The sequence below is a fragment of the Prionailurus bengalensis genome, chromosome B3 (assembly GCF_016509475.1).
Source record: "Prionailurus bengalensis isolate Pbe53 chromosome B3, Fcat_Pben_1.1_paternal_pri, whole genome shotgun sequence".
Classification (NCBI taxonomy): Eukaryota; Metazoa; Chordata; class Mammalia; order Carnivora; family Felidae; genus Prionailurus; species Prionailurus bengalensis.
The window spans coordinates 72,593,399-72,606,393 of NC_057355.1; the positions used below are offsets into that span (position 1 = coordinate 72,593,399).

At 41.8% G+C, this 12,995-nt stretch overlaps 1 protein-coding gene across 1 annotated transcript in view; it reads right to left on the reverse strand.

The window, feature by feature from the left end:
* SUPT16H (SPT16 homolog, facilitates chromatin remodeling subunit) overlaps positions 1–12,643 on the reverse strand; it is a 40,487-nt gene extending 27,844 nt beyond the window's left edge. Inside the window, exon 1 of the mRNA XM_043554298.1 lies at positions 12,133–12,643. Coding sequence (XP_043410233.1) covers positions 12,133–12,198 — 66 coding nt within the window. The 5' untranslated portion in view covers positions 12,199–12,643. The remainder of the gene's footprint in view (positions 1–12,132) is intronic.
* Between the last annotated feature and the right edge of the window lie 352 nt (positions 12,644–12,995).

Genomic DNA, 12,995 nt, shown 5'->3' on the forward strand with positions numbered 1-12,995 from the left:
ATCTCATGGTTCATGGGTTTGAGCCCTGCGCTGGGCTCTGTCCTGACAGCTCAGAGCCAGGAGCCTGCCAAGGATTCTAATATATATTTTTTTAATATTTGTTTTTGAGAGAGAGAGAAAGACAGAGAGAGAGAGAGAGATAGAGAGAGAGAGAGAGAGAGAGAGAACAAGCAGGGGGAGGGGCAAAGAGAGAGGGAGACACAGAATCTAAAGGAGGCCCCAGGCTATGAGCTTCCAGCACAGAGCCTGACACAGGGCTTGAACCCACAAACTGTGAGATCATGACCTAAGCTAAAGTCCAGCGCTGAACCAACCGAGCCACCCAGGCGCCCCTTCTGATTCTGTGTCTCCCTCTCTGTCTGCACTATCTCTCAAAAATAAATAAAAACATTAAAAATATTAAAAAGCAATTAAACAACAACAAAAACAGCTAGTGCCTTAGCACAAATCAAGGTAACAGGCACCAAAGTAATTCATTACCACATACTCATGGAAGGGGGGGCTATTTCTCTAAGAATGTCCTTGATGCAATAAAAATGATCAACAGTAAGTAATCCCAACACTCTAGCATGTCTTTTTAATATTTTGTATAAAGAAACGCGAAGTACACACAAACCACTTCTGTGTGCAAATTGAAATATGATGGTTATCTTAAGGAAAACTTTACAATTATTCGAATAACAAGCTGAAGTAGCCATTTAAGCAGACTTGGGTAACAGGCATACATTTTCTTGAAAATGAGTGAAGTGAGCCTGTCACTTCAAGGAAAATGAAAATGTATTATGTAGTCAATGATAAAATTTGAGTTTATCACCTTTGTGATGGGCAGTGTAAAACTAGGCATTTTATAGGAATTAAAATCCTTGGAATAGTTGAGTTTCTTCCCCATCTGCATAAAAAAGCTAAATATGTGGGCCTTTTTTTCTGTCTCCCTATTTTCAGTTTTATTGAGATCCCTTTGGATAAATTTCCCATATCATTAATGACTAAGTTACATGATTACACTGTGTATACTTTTTAAAAATGTATTACTGGGGTGCCTGGGTGGCTTGGTCGGTTAAGCGTCTGACTTCGGCTCGGGTCATGATCTCACGGTCCGTGAGTTTGAGCCCCGCGTAGGGCTCTGTGCTGACAGCTCAGAGCCTGGAGCCTGTTTCAGATTCTGTGTCTCCCTTTCTCTCTGCCCCTCCCCTGTTCATGCTCTGTCTCTCTCTGTCTCAAAATAAATAAATGTTAAAAAAAGAAATTAAAAAAAAATGTATTACTATGTATTCTGAATTTTTATACATGTTGATATCTTTTTCTTTGTTGAAAGGTTTTGACTGGAGCAAGATTTCAAATATCAAAAAATACTAAAAGAGGCTTTTTGATTATTTCAGTGGTTTTTACAGACAGATGTATGGGCATGGAAATTACACTTATCTGTAGCTAGAACACATAAGCATTAAACATAGGCAGTTTCCTGTTCCTAATTTTGGGAGGTTATCAAGGTAGCGGCAATATTATTGCCACAAAATCCATGTTTAATGAAGAACTAGAGCATATGTAGCAAAAATTGGGAGAGGAGAGAATGTTTGATACCAAAATTAGTGTTAATGTGTGATGTCATCGGAATCATATAGCTCAGTTGTTCTCAGACTGATAGCAGGCCCTTTTACATTCTTAAATGATTCAAGTCCCTAAAGAGCCTTTCTTGGCATTGGTTGTATCAAGGTTCCCCTTCCCCTCCCCCATGGTCTTGTGTTAAGTTTCTCAGGACCCATATATGAGTGAAAACATACGGTATCTGTCATTCTCTGCCTGACTTATTTCACTTAGCATAACACTCTCCAGTTCCATCCACATTGCTGCAAATGGCCAGATTTCATTCTTTCTCATTGGCAAGTAGTATTCCATTGTATATATAAACCACATCTTCCTTATCCATTCGTCAGTTGATGGACATTTAGGCTCTTTCCATAATTTGGCTATTGTTGAAAAGTGCTGCTATAAACATTGAGGTACATGTGCCCCTATGCATCAGCACTCCTGTATCCTTTGGGTAAATTCCTAACAGTGCTATTGCTGGGTCACAGGTTAGATCTATTTTTAATATTTGAGTTTTCAAGCAAAGATCAGAGCCTGTTGGGCTCTGTGCTGACAGCTCAGAGCCTGGAGCCTGCTTTGGATTCTGTGTCTCCCTCTCTCTCTGTTCCTCCCCTGCTCTCTCTCTCTCTCAAAAAGAAATAAAGATGGGGCGCCTGGGTGGCGCAGTCGGTTAAGCGTCCGACTTCAGCCAGGTCACTATCTCGCGGTCCGGGAGTTCGAGCCCCCCGTCAGGCTCTGGGCTGATGGCTCAGAGCCTGGAGCCTGTTTCCTATTCTGTGTCTCCCTCTCTCTCTGCCCCTCCCCCGTTCATGCTCTGTCTCTCTGTCCCAAAAATAAATAAACGTTGAAAAAAAAAATTTAAAAAGAAATAAAGATTAAAAAAAAAATTTTTTTTTTAAACACAAGGGTGCCTGGGTGGCTCAGTCAGTTAAGTGTCTGATTCTTGATTTTGGCTCAGGTCATGACCTCACAATTTGTGGGTTCAAGCCCAAAGATGGGCTCTGTGCTGACACTGTGGAGCCTGCTTGGGATTCTCTCTCTCCCTCTCTCAAAATAAATAAATAAGCATTAAAAACAAACAAAACTCCCAAAACACAAGGGGCACCTGGGTGGCTCAGTCAGTTGAGCATCTGTCTCTAGGTTTTCGCTCAAGTCATCATCCCAGGGTCATGAATCAAGTGCTATGTCGGGCTCTGCCCTGAGTGTCAAGGCTGCTTGGGATTCTCTCTCTCCCTCTGTCTCTAAAACAAAACAAAACAAAACTAAACTAAACTAAACTAAACTAAACAAAAGAAAACAAAACACAAGAAACAGCAAGCGTTGGCAAGGATGTGGAGAAAAGGAACCCTTGTGCACTGTTGATGGGAATGCATACTGGTACAGCTACTGTGGAAAAGAGTAAGAAGGTTCCTCAAAAAGTTAAAAATAGGGGCGCCTGGGTGCCTCAGTCGGTTAAGCATCCGACTTCGGCTCAGGTCATGATCTCGCAGTTCGTGGGTTCGAGTCCTACATCGGCTCTGTGCTGACAGCTCAAAGCCTAGAGCCTGCTTCAGATTCTGTGTCTCCTTCTCTCTCTGTTCCTCCCCTGCTCATGCTCTGTCACTCTCTCTCTCAAAAATAAAGATTAAAAAAATTTTTTTTTAATTTTAAGAAAAGTTAAAAATAGAACTACCCTCTGATCCAGTAATCACGCTACTGGGTATTTACACACCCAAAATACAAAAACACTAATCTGAAAGGATATATGTACCCTTATGTTTTATTGCAGCATTATTTACAATAACCCAATCATGGAAGCAGCCCAAGTGTCCACTGATACGTGAATGGATAAAGAAATGGCATATATATATATATATATATACACACACACACACACACACACACATATACACACATATATACATACACACATATATATACACACACACACACATATATAATGGAATATTATTAAACCATAAAAAAGAATAAAATCTTGCCATTTGCAATGATATGGATGGAACTAGAGTATGATGCTAAGCATAGTAAGTCAGAGAAAGATGAACACCACATAATTTCACTAGTATGTGAATTGTAAGAAACAAAATAAATGAACAAAGAAAAAAAAAGAGAAACAAACCAAGAAACAGACTCGTAACTATAGAGAATAATGGTTACCAGAGGGGAGGTGGGTGGGGAAGTGTGTTAAATAAGTGATGGGGATGAAGAGTACACTTATCATGATGAGCACTGAGTAACGTATAAAAGCACTATATTGTACACCCGAAACTAATATAACACTGTATGTTAACTATATTGAAATTAAAATAAAAGCTTAATAAAAAAATTTTTAAAAAAGAACATATCTGTTCAATGCTAGTCCTTAACACCTGGTAGAATTTAATAATGCTGTTGTGCTTATATGATCTTTACTTTTTAATTTTGGAAAGTGACACAATTTTCCATTTATAGTGATGTAAATGATCCTTTCTGAATATAGTTAGATTTAAAGAATTCAACAGGATTCTGGAAGATAAAAGAGGACATGAGTGGGAAACAATTAAGCAGAGCTATGGTAGCTGCACCCCAAGTGCCTGACAAGCTTTCTCAATGGTAAGGTATACAGATCTCAAAGAGCCCCAGGGGGCTAAACTCTGGAGGCACCAAGTATCAGGGAAAGGGAACGGAGTATATTGCACTTGGGTGAGTTCAGGGCTAAAAACGGAAGGTCTGGTCAGTAAGCTTAAGAGAGGGACTCCCCTGCCTCTTGCCCCCCCAGTTCTTGAAAGTCCTGAGACAACACCTAATCCTTTAGCAAAAAGACTTTTTATTTAATCTCTGGAAAAATGAGCTCAAAAAGGCTCTAGCTTCAGATGTTAGGCACAGCAGAAGCAAGTACTAATTTTTAGAAAGTTAAAGTCTGTATTTTGAGTGACCATCAGGAACGAATGAAGAGGATTTTTCTTTGCATGTCCTCACTGAATTCAGAGAAAACTCTTCACATACTGACATTTGGGGGTCCTCCATGGAATAAGTGAGCCTAATCACTCTATAGTTAACCCTATTCTTTGAGAGGCCCCATCCATGCAGAGCTGCCAACCAGTGTCTTATTATTTTATTCTTAATGTGGATGGGTAGCCAAGTCTTACTTTGGTGTCTGTGAGGTCTCCAATATGTAAGAGGAATCAAGGAAACTCAGAGGAAACAGACAACACAGAGAACAGAAGATAAAAATTAAATAAAAACACCTCCTATAAAATATAGTATATCCATGAAACAACAAGAGTGTAGAGGTTAAGAAGAAATTAAAAATAGCTGAAAATTTTAAAAATCTGTAAGTGGGAAAATAAAGTTAAGAAGCAGTATTGGAAATAGAGGACAAAGATAGGAAACAAAACTGAAAGATAACCAACAAACTTAAGTCAAGCGGTCTAAAGCTCTGGAAGGGGAATATCAGGGGCAACAAAAAAGATCACTGAGGAAATGGAGGGAAAAAGTAATCAAACAGTGAATGATTCTAACACTGAAGGGCACTGAGCCTGGAGACTGAACATCCCCTCCCCCCCCCCCCCCCCCCCCCGACTTCCCAATTCAATGCATGGAAGAAAAAAAAAAAGGCTCATATGAAGGCAGTGAGATTTCAAAACACAAGGGATAAAGAGAGGATTTGAAATGTTTCAGAGAGAACAGGCCATATATACTGAATCAGGAAAGAGACACATTTGCCTTCTGAAAATACTGCAAGTTTGAAGACTACCGAATGACTGCTTAGATTCTGAGCTGAATTCTGAGAGATTTTCAACCTTGAATTTTAATCACACTTAACAATATTATTAACCAAAAGTGAAGACAGAATAAAACTTAAGACACACAACCGCTTAAGAAACATATATTCTCTATACCCTTTAAAAAGCTCTTAGAGAAAATGCTCTTACAAGAAAAAAAAAATCAACACAAAGGTTGTAGGATATAGGGGACCCAATATTGGAAAGTCCCAAGTTCAGTAGTCCTGGAGAACAACCTGTACAGATAGAACAATATAATATAAGGTTGGGGGGAGGGGAATGGTGGTGAAGCTAAAAAAACAACACAGAATTGGGGCGCCTGGGTGGCTCTGTCAAGCATCTGGACTCTTGATTTTAGCTCAGGTCATGATCCCACGGTTCATGGGATGGAGCCCCACACTGGGCACTGACAGCGTGGTGCCTGCTTGGGATTCTATCTCTCTCAAAATAAATAAACTTAAAAAAAAAAAACAAAACCCCAACACAGAATAAAATATCTGACAAGTGTGAAAAATTTAAGTGTATTTATTTGGAGAGAGAACACGAGTGGGGGAGGGGCAGAGACAGAGAAGGAGACAGAGAATTCTAAGCAGACTCCATGCGGTCAGTGCAGAGCCTGATGCAGGGCTCGATCCCACAAACAGTGAGATCATGATCTGAGCTGAAATTAAGAGTCAGATGCTCAACCAAATGAGACACCCAGATGCCCCAAGTGTGACAATTTTAAAATAAAAGATTGAGAAGATTATGACAAACCTGAAGGAAATAATTAGGGCTAGGAGCATTTAAAAAAAGAGAAATTTAGGCAATCACTAGTGTCAGGAAAAATGAATTGTAGAGAATAGGAGAGGTAATTGTACTTTATTACTTCACCGAGCAGTGAAAGTATCTACATGAGCATAAAAATGTAAACTTACTACTGATTTTAAAATACTTTTTTTAAAAAATGTTTATTTATTTTTGAGACAGAGAGAGACAGAGCATGAACAGGGGAGGAGCAGAGAGAGAGAGGGAGACACAGAATCCAAAGCAGACTCCAGGCTCTGAGCTGTCAGCACAGAGCCTGACGCGGGGCTCGAACTCACGGACCGCGAGATCATGACCTGAGCCGAAGTCAGATGCTTAACCGACTGAGCCACCCAGGGGCCCCAACTTACTACTGATTTTAATAAAAATTGTGAAAAAAAAAAAAACCTTATCAAGAGGGGTGGATATGTGATAAATCAAGTATAATAAAATGTCAATTATTAATGTAGGTGGTGGGTACACAGGTGTTCACTGTAAAAATCTTTCACTTTTCTCTCTGTTTGAAGTTTTCCATAACAATGTGTCAGGGAGAAATTTATTTATTTATTTATTTATTTTTTAATGTTTATTTATTTTTGAGACACAGAGAGACAGAGCATGAATGGGGGAGGGTCAGGGAGAGGGAGACACAGAATCCAAAGCAGGCTCCAGGCTCTGAGCTGTCAGCACAGAGCCCGACGCGGGGCTCGAACCCACAGACCGCGAGATCACGACCTGAGCCGAAGTTGGCCGCTTAACCGACTGAGCAACCCAGGCGCCCCAGAGAAATTTATTTTTTTAAATTTTTTAATGTTTATTTATTGTTGAGAGAGAGAGAGAAGGAGAGAAACAAAGTGTGACTGGGGGAGGGGCAGAGAGAGAAGGAGACACAGAATCAATCCAAAGCAGGCTCCAGGTTCTGAGCTATTACCAGAGCCCGACGTGCATGGCTGGAGCTCATGAGACGTCACGAGATCGTGACCTGAGCCCATTAACCGACTGAGCTACCCAGGCAACCCTGTCAGGGAAAGATTTAAAAAGTATCAGGAGGTAAGGAAGCTGGAATGAAGTGTGACAGAATACAAAAGTTAAATTTAAATCCTAAACTACCAAAACAACAGTTAATATCTAAGACTGACAATTCAAGAAGTAACAATGTATAGACAGCATTTCAAAATATGAAGCAGAAGAACTAAAAGTAACAGCTTCTAAGGCAGTTGACTGGTTTTTAAGGTTTTCAGAACTACCTGTTTTTTAAAAACCTATGTTATTACTTAATTAAAAATAACACTTAAAGTACAAAGTACGTACAGATAACAATGAATAAGCAGAAACTGTGAAGGTGGTATCAGAATAATAAAAGTTGGGGAAATACCATGACAGAGGAACAACTATCTCCCTTTGAACCAAATGGGTACTGCACTAAAAAGAGGAAACATTTTTGAAGTACCGGGTTATAGCCAGGATATAATTTGTCATTCATACCAAGACAATCTGGAGAATAAAAAGGTGTGCCATTAATAATTACATAGAGACAACAGGTGAATAGTACCAGGAAAGGAAGAACTTATGGTCACCTATATGTAGCCTGGACAGAAGTCTCTTCGAACCAAGCAAGGATGCATGAAAGCTCAGAAACTGTCACCATCGTTCACTGAGTGGCTACTACATGCCAGGCACGAGAATTGGTAACCAGAGATAAAAATGTAAGAAAGTTAGTAACGGGAGTAGACTATAAAAGTTGAGCATGCAAGAATAAATGTACCCCAACCTGCTCAGGCATTTACTTCCATCTAGCCTCCTCTTCTTGAAGTCAAGGGACCCATACATTACTTAAACCTTTATCTACCTCACTCAAGATAAAAGAGCCATTAAGAATGAGAATGGGTAGAAATAACCCAATATCTTGATGAAAGAAGCATGGGAATTGCCTATATTTTAAAGAACCTTCCTAAGCCATAAAAGGTAACTGTCTATTTTTGGAGAGCAATCCAGAACAAGACACTCGTCCGCAACACAAAAATCAGCAGTCAGAAAGCACCAATTGAGCGAGGCACGGACACTATAGCATATAGTTTTCTCCATGGACACAAACTTTCTTTTTTAGAGTTAGAGCCACCCACCATTTCCATCCTGACCCGAGGCATAGACACGTGACTGAATGCACTGGACTGGCTTTCCTTTTGAAAATGGTGGCAAATTCTGACATTTTACATAATTCTTTTGGGATAAAAGGCAGATGACTAAAGTCAAGGTTCACTCATAGCAGGATGCCCTAAGAGGTAGTGTTCTAGGTGTGCCTGGATATTGTTTCCCTCGGTTCTCAAAGCAGCTGAACTGCAGAATGGAGACTAACCTCCTTCACCTCTTACCCCATGCAGTACTAATCATAGTACCTGGTTAAAAATGATCACAATGCTGAAAAGGCTGGGAGCCCTAAATAAGGACCCAGTTAAGTATAAGAGGAGAGGAGAAGCCCAGAGCCCACTCTCACGATCCACTGCCACTACCCGGAGTTTTCTAACACAGAAATAGACAAGGGCTGCAAACGCTTGCTGCTCACGGAAGTTCTGATCTAAAATAGAAGAGGCAGGACTGCACTAGACTCCAACATCTACAGTCACAAAACAGTAATAAGTTCTAGTTGTCACGAAGATCTCCTGTTTGATTTTTGACTGAGCCGATTTTCTCATCTTTAAAATGACACTATATACTTACTAATGTTTTGGAAATTTCTACTCAAACAGAAGTGTGTGATGTTGCTGTTTTTAGGCATAAATTAATGAAAACTGTAATAAAAAAATAATGTTATTTGCAGTAGCCTCACAATATGTATTTAACCCAAACTCAATTTGCAGATGAGATTAGGAGTCACATTAGCTCCTGTTCTTATTAAAAATAACAAAACAAAACATGGGGAGCCTGGGTGGGTCAGTCAGTGGAGTGCTGGACTCTTCGTTTCAGCTTAAGTCATGATCCCAGGTCGTGAGACTGAGCCCCACGTTAGCTCAGTGCAGAGCCTGCCTGGGATTCTCTCTCCCTCTGACCCTCTCTCCCGCTCATGCTCTCTCTCTAAAAAACAAAACAAGGTTAGTAGCTTTTTGGTTCTCCACTAATCTCTATGGCTGAAGAGAGCTGGAGCTACCACACACAATCACACAGTTCTGAAAAGCTTATGCTTGCAGGTATTTAAAACAAAAAAGTGGATGTGGCAACTAACAAATTTTCTAGTTTGTGAATTTTTTTCATAATGGATATTTCTTTGAAGATGGGTATGGACAATACAAGACTTGGGATCTGTATAGTTCAAGCTATTCCTGCATCTCAAGGCTAGTTTTCTTATTAAAAAAGGAAAAAGTGCAAAAAATACATATAGCATGCACCTATATACTTCACTATCTTTCTGCTACAGCTAAGAGAATAAGCAAGCAGAATTTACCCGACAACCATGATCTTTGTTTAAGCAGGTCAGAATGAAGTCCTGTAACCTGGAAAGACTATGATGCAGAAAGGAATTCTACAGGTGGGTTCTGGACATAATTATTAAAATTCACAGTTATAAGAAAATAGAAAGTTTATTCAAATAAGATTTTCAAAATAATTAGCCACAAATTTTGCTAATGAGTACATTTTCATATGGACTTGACACATAACTTTATACAATACCAGTTCTTATTAACATTTAACATACCTCTTCAAATGACGTAAGTAGAAGGGCCAGGATAAACCTTAATGGTTTCTGGGCGCCTGGGTGGCTCAGTCCTTAAGCATCTGACTTCGGCTCAGGTCATGATCTCATGGTTCGTGAGTTCAAGTCCCACATCATGAGCTCGAGCCCTGCTTTGGGTGGACTTGTGCCCCACTTTTCTCTCTCTCCCTCTCTCTGCCCCTTGCTTACGTGCGCCCTCTCCCTCTGTCTCCCTCTCAAAAATATTGATTTTTGAGGAACAAAAAACAAGGGCCTATAATTTAACTTTCCTTGATTTAAACACTGCTACTTAATATTATTAACTTTGCCAATCTGTCTTTAGGCCTCCAGTTTTTCCCAGTCTCATGCTTTGCATTTATCAATCACGTAATGGAACACTGACTAAATGAATCTTAGCTTTTGTGAATGGTCTAGAGAAGATGAAGAATAACCTGATAAACTCTTAATTACTGGGACTAGGAACAACCTACACATCTAAGCTGTATAATTTCAGGGTATATGAGTGGAAGAGAGAGTTTCTGATTTATTTATATTTATTATATACTGCACCCTTGTAAATCAATCTTTGGAAAATACTGCAACTTTCAGAAAGTTTTTTTTCCTTTTTAAAAACACATTTTTATTTTTTTTCCACAGCATGCTTTTTTAATGTTTATTTTTGACAGCAGCGGGGGAAGGGCAGAGAGAGAGGGGGACAGAGATCCAAAGCAGGATCTGTGCTGACAGCAGAGAGCCTGGTGTGGGGCTCCAACTCAAGAACTATGAGATTACCACCTGAGCCAAAGTCGAATGCTCAACTTTTTTTTATTGGAGAGGGGGAGGGAGAGGGAGAGAGAGAGAGCCCACGAGCACCAGAGAGGGAGTGAGCTTGAGCGAGTGAGCTTGAGCGCATTTTTGTGAGCAAGCAGGAGGGGAGACAGACAAAGGGAGTGAGAGACTCTTAAGCAGGCTCCAAGCTCAGGGAGGAGGAGCCTGTCACAACCCTGGGATCTTGACTTGAGCTGAAATCAAGAGTTCAATGCTCAACGGACTGAGCCACCCAGGTGCCCCAGAAAGTTTTTGTAACATGGATTATTTAAAAATGTAACAGTGAAAGAAACTGTGAAAACATTTGATAGAAATTAACTAATACAAAATCTTAAAAACAAAACTATGTTCAGCATTTTTCTAGGATTAAGTCCTTATTTTCATAAAAATGCAACAAAGAATCCGTTTTACTTTCAATTATCTAACGCATTTATCTTAAAAGAATTAAAGACACATGAACCTTTAATATGAGTGGCAGGAAACTGACCAAGTTTAATAGCTTGGTTTTTAGTGGAGGGTCTCTTTGAACGGCAATTTACATGCTGAAAATCAGAACTGATCACTTTCGTCAGGACATTTTTCAGGTTTTAAAAAGTCTTTATTAGTTTTAGCTTCCCTGGATGACAGAGTTCAGAGGCCAGACTTAAGCTCGACAGCTCAGCCTGCACCACAGGACGCAATCAAATGTACGAATTGATAAATTACTTTCATAAAAATAAATTTCAATCGTGGACGTTTCTCAAGCGGCAAAATTACCCAACCTTTAAAACACTGGAGACTGCAACAGCGCTTTTTCTCAACACGTGCCCCGGATACTCTACCAAAGAGGAAAACTAGTGAGGTTTTAAGCATCACATCGTTTTTGCATTACTAATGCTTGCAGGTTTTCGGCATTAGGGTTTCTGTGTTACCCACAGCAGGGCCTAGAACATAAGACGGCTGCGCGTGAGCGGTTTTTTTTTTTTTTTTTTTTTGAACTCCAGCAAAAGCCCCGCAAACGATAAAGACGAAAAGCCGGATTCACATCTTGCTAGCCCCTCCATCCACCCTTTACGAAGAAGGTTGCCAATTCTGGCGGCACCTGGGGCGGAATACTCGGATTCTGGAAGGACAGAGCGAGTGCGTGGGTGTGTATGAACACTGCAGGAGGGGGGCAGCAAGACGTGATCACAGAGTGGGAGGGAAGGATGATGCCTCTTCCAGGGCGGGAAGGAATTGTGAGAGGAGGCTGTTATGCATGACGGGGGCCAGCACGCGGGGAAGATGGTGGTGGATGCAGGGCAGGGTGATTGCGGGGGATTCCCTGTTCCGGGGCGGCGCTGGGGGCGGCCTGCGGTGAATGGTCCTGCAGCAACTAAAGGGGCGCGACACTGAACCCGGGAATTCCCGACGGAAAGGGAAAAAAGGGCGCCGAGAAATGGGGTTATTATGGGATGGCAGAGGGGGGCTCCCCAGGGAAAATTACGGGATCTATCTCACCCGCCAATTGCTGTACAGTCTCTTCACTCGTCGGTAATAAGCGTCTTTGTCCAGAGTCACAGCCATAGCCACAGACGCCGCTCCTGCTCGGGTTCCGAGAATCACGCGAGGTCCCGGATCCGCCACCCGCTCTCGGCCCCGGAATCCCGCACTCTCCCAGTGACCCGGAAGTATCGACCTCAAAGATGCCCTTTCCGCTTCCGGGTCCCGACGGCGCTTGGAATTTTTTTTTTTTTTTCTTTTAATCCTCTCTCCGGAGGTTAGCGGAAGGAGAGGAAGAAAGACAGTGGAAAATCAACAAAATGTGCAACACAAAAAGAGTCTAGATTTTCGCGGGGTTTTGTTGTCAACTTAGCAACAGCCGCACGCGAAGCGACGTCAGCACGTGACGCTCCGCCCCGCCCTCACTCTCAGCCCGGCTGCGGTTTGCAGGAGCTCCAACTTCTGGCGGAGGCGGCAGCGGCGGGGCACCGCGAAGAAAGCGGGAGGCCTGCCGAGCCTGCCCCGCCCCACACGTGCCCCGCCCCACACGAGCTGCCGCGCGCCGCTGCAATGGCTCCACCCACCGACAAACGCCGGGGAAGCGGAAAGAGCGGGAGCTGGCGTGGGACGGGAGAGGGAAGGCTGGGTGCGTTCCCCTCCTAGAAAGGGTGGGGAAGCAAAACCTTTTGCAGCTCCTGGTCTAGAAGGATGCTTCGTGGTGGGACGCTGGGTCTGAGGTTCCGGGCACACACAGAGAACAAACCGAGGAGAAAAAAACGCACCCTACCAATAAATTATGGTGAAAGGACCTTGCCTTAGAAAAGGAAATGCCCAGGCTTCATGTGAGCCCAGGGATGGTGGGGGAAGAATTGTAGGAAACA